The 3,603-nt window shown below is 41.9% G+C and overlaps 1 protein-coding gene across 1 annotated transcript; it reads left to right on the top strand.

Annotated features, from left to right (window-relative positions):
• The first annotated feature begins 446 nt into the window (after positions 1-446).
• On the top strand, positions 447-2,654 carry LOC147890891 (peroxidase 4-like). Its single transcript, XM_087389868.1, has 4 exons — positions 447-836; positions 1,060-1,251; positions 1,504-1,669; positions 2,122-2,654. Exons 1-4 carry the CDS (start codon positions 618-620, stop codon positions 2,532-2,534), a joined length of 990 nt encoding a protein of 329 aa, XP_087245994.1. The 5' UTR covers positions 447-617; the 3' UTR covers positions 2,535-2,654.
• The last annotated feature ends 949 nt before the right edge of the window (positions 2,655-3,603 follow it).

Below are 3,603 nucleotides of genomic sequence, written 5' to 3'. Positions count from 1 at the left end.
CGATGTGCGTGCTTTCGACATGATGAAGGGCTGTCGCAGATCTGAAGAAGAAGGAATAATTGAAAGCACCAAGAATATCAAATGCGAGCTAGCATCAAATTGTATATGGTCCATCAACACAGTTTTACTGTCAGGGCTGTTACTTAATCGAACGCAAATTGTGAGAGCTCATCAGTTACCAACATTGGTCTCTGATTTTCTACATGCTTGCTTATCACAATCTACTCATTGCGCAAAGCTTCCAGAAAAGCACGGGAAGGTTTGTCGTGGGCTTTTAGATAAAGTAACTTGCAATAAATGAGCGCAGGCATCCCATCGAACATCCCCAGAGTCAAAAATGTAAGCAGTGTGTGATCAACCTGGTCGTCGATAGTAACTTTGTAAGTTGTTGTCCACCGATCACAGTACAGCGCTCCATAGAATCTACCTTCTCGTCTTTCGAAGCGAAACTAAGTATTCAATCCTTTTAGTGCTCTCCTGGATAACTACTACGCCGCCTTGCAACTATAAATCAACCATTCTCATCCCATGCTTTTCCCGCATTGCGTAGCAAACCATCAGAATTCTGTAGACAACCAAATTACGAAACCTTTCGAGAGCAGCTTTGAGCTCATAAAATGGCCAAAAGGACAAATGTCGGCATTGTAGTCATGCTTGGGTCTCTCTTGTTGCTTCAAGCAACCCTAGCCTCTGGTCAACTTACGGCCACCTTCTACAGCAAGACATGCCCCAACCTGCAAGATATCATTTTTAATGTGATGGCACAAGCTGTACAACGGGAAGCTCGCATGGCAGCATCGATCCTGCGTTTATTTTTCCACGATTGCTTTGTCCAGGTCTTTTGTCCTATCCACAGTTTGTATAATATCCAGTCTTCTTGAACAGATTGTTAAGGTGCGAATCTCCAGTCAGGTATCCCGTGCTGCCAGATTGGAGACCCATATGTGTCATCACCAGCTTGCTCATTTCACGTCGTAATCGTGTGCCGCCTTTCTAGGGATAGGTTTTGAAAGCATCGTTGTTTTTGAGTCTGAGTTTATCTGTCAGCAATGAACGCAGGGCTGCGATGCGTCGGTCTTACTGGACGATACGTCCAATTTTCGAGGGGAAAAGACAGCGGCTCCAAACCTCAATTCACTTAGGGGCTTCGAAGTCATAGATAACATCAAAACACAAGTTGAGGCTGCGTGTAAAGGAGTGGTTTCATGTGCGGACATTCTCGCATTGGCTGCTCGGGATGCAGTCGTTTTGGTAAGTTAGTCAGAGAGAGGCTTTTGCAAACACGTAGGGCTTATCCGGAACTGTCTTACATGCATAAGCATAACCGAACCCTCGTTAAGGGGTTATAGCTTCTGAATGAATGAACAGTGAATCTGCAGTAGTATGCTGTTATCTTATAAGAAGCGACCAGTATCTTGTCGTAAATATTCAATTTGTAAGTTGGTAACACTTGACTGCCGCCTTTACTCTTCAGAATCTAAGCAAGCTCTTTTATGCATCCAGGCCAATGGTCCACCCTGGACTGTGTTCCTGGGAAGGAGGGATTCAAGGACGGCAAGCTTGAGTGGAGCCAACAGCAATCTTCAAGCTCCCTCCTCCAACCTTAATGACATTATAGCTAAGTTTCAAGCTCAAGGGCTCTCAACACAGGACATGGTTGCATTGTCAGGTCTGGATCAGATTGCATGGCTTTGCTTTCATTTAATCAAGGATCGAACGATATGCGTATTATGAACTAGCTGTGTCCAGCATCAATCTATTTTTGGCGTGCCGTACGTAGCTTAGTGAAGGCTTCAGTTTTGAGATGGGCAAAATTCAGAAATTTTTAAAGTTTTTATTGTGAATTGTTGATTGGTCTACTTGTGTGTTTTTTGTTTTTTATGATTGATTATCTCCACTTTTTGCTCCCTCTTTCTCTCTCTTTCTATTTGAAGGCAAGCCCACCCCCCTTCCCCCCCTCCCTCTCTCTCCCCCTCTTCTCCTTCATGCACATTGAAGTCCTCTCTCTCTCTCTCTCTCTCTCTTCCAAGCTATGCATTTGAGGCAGGCCTTTTGAATGCTTTATGAGCATTCATCTTAATCCTTGTCTGACGACACAAGTTTTGAAATGGATGATTCCAGGAGCTCACACAATTGGTCAAGCACGGTGCGCGAGTTTCAAGAAGAGGCTTTACAACCAAACGGGCAACGGTCAGCCGGATCCCGACCTGAATGCGCTTTATTTTGCTCAGTTGAAGAGCAAGTGTCCGGCCAACGGTGGAGACAACAACATCTCGCCCTTAGATTTGGCAACTCCAACAACGTTCGACAAGCAATATTTTGTAAACTTGGAAGGTGGAAGAGGACTTCTAAACTCAGACCAAGTACTGTACTCAACTGCACGAAGCTCCACAAAATCGATGGTCACAACCTACACTATTAATCAGGGAGCTTTCTTCAGCGCTTTTACGGCAGCGATGATCCAAATGGGCAATATCCAGCCGCTTACGGGCACAAATGGGGAGATTCGAGCAAACTGTCATGCGAGAAACTGATCATTGGCACCAAATTCTCGTAATAAACCTGGCTAAGCCATTGATTAGTTTCTCAGTATGCCATAAAATATATATTCTCATTTGTAAATCCTTGGCAAAGCCATTGATCAATATATCATATATAGTCTCTTCTCCTTCTCCGTAATGTCAATTTTGTAGGTAGTGTTAAGGAGGAATAGAGTACTGTATGGACTCCTTATGAATAATTTGCAAGAGCCACAACTTAGTCCTTCTTTGGCCAATGTAATCAAATTCATGTCTAAACTACGCTACCCATTCCAGATCTTAATCAACCCTAAATGCTTCAACTCACCCTTTCTTTCACCTAATGTCATCACTTTCATGTCTAAACTAAGCTACCCGTTCCATATCTTAATCAAGATCAAATGCTTAATGTGGATGTAAGAGAGCTATGAGCAATATCCTCATAGTGATGCATTGGTCCTCACCTCTATAAGACAATAGCATTTGTTTGAAAATCACAAAGGTTTCTGCTAATGTATACAAGAGTGAGAACATTAAACAAGTGTAGTGCAATGAGAAAAATAATTTGTGCACTATCATATGGGAGTCCATTTTCGATCCTTATCTACCGACATTTTGTGAGCCTTAGAATATTTTTTACATCGCAACTGAAAAATCATCGGTAGGATTTGCAAGCGCAAAATTCATTGGTATGGGTGTCGATATAGGCACCGGTATGTGTGTCAAAGACATTCCAGGTATTGATACCTATACCAACTCTGGCATTCAAGATATCCATACCTATACCAACACTAGTATTCCTCGATGAAATTACAAAAAGTAGTTTGCAATAGGACCCAAAATCATTTTCACCTACAAGTTTGATCATTTAAATATAAAAAATACAAGAACATGTATACAGGTTTGGGATCAAAATACTCATATATTCATGATAAACTTAATATATGAATCGACACAATGCAAGTATAGAAATGAAAAGGCCAAGGATAAGAAGCCCTCTTGATGGAAAAAGAAACAAGTAGTAGCATTTATCAAGGATAAGAAGCCCTCTCAATGGCAAAAGAATCAATTAGTAGCATTTACC

This window comes from Dipteris shenzhenensis, chromosome 18 (assembly GCF_047967505.1).
Source record: "Dipteris shenzhenensis isolate YYH24624 ecotype China chromosome 18, Dip_SZ_1.0, whole genome shotgun sequence".
In the NCBI taxonomy this organism is placed as follows: domain Eukaryota; kingdom Viridiplantae; phylum Streptophyta; class Polypodiopsida; order Gleicheniales; family Dipteridaceae; genus Dipteris; species Dipteris shenzhenensis.
This window is presented reverse-complemented; position numbering and strand designations above follow the sequence as displayed.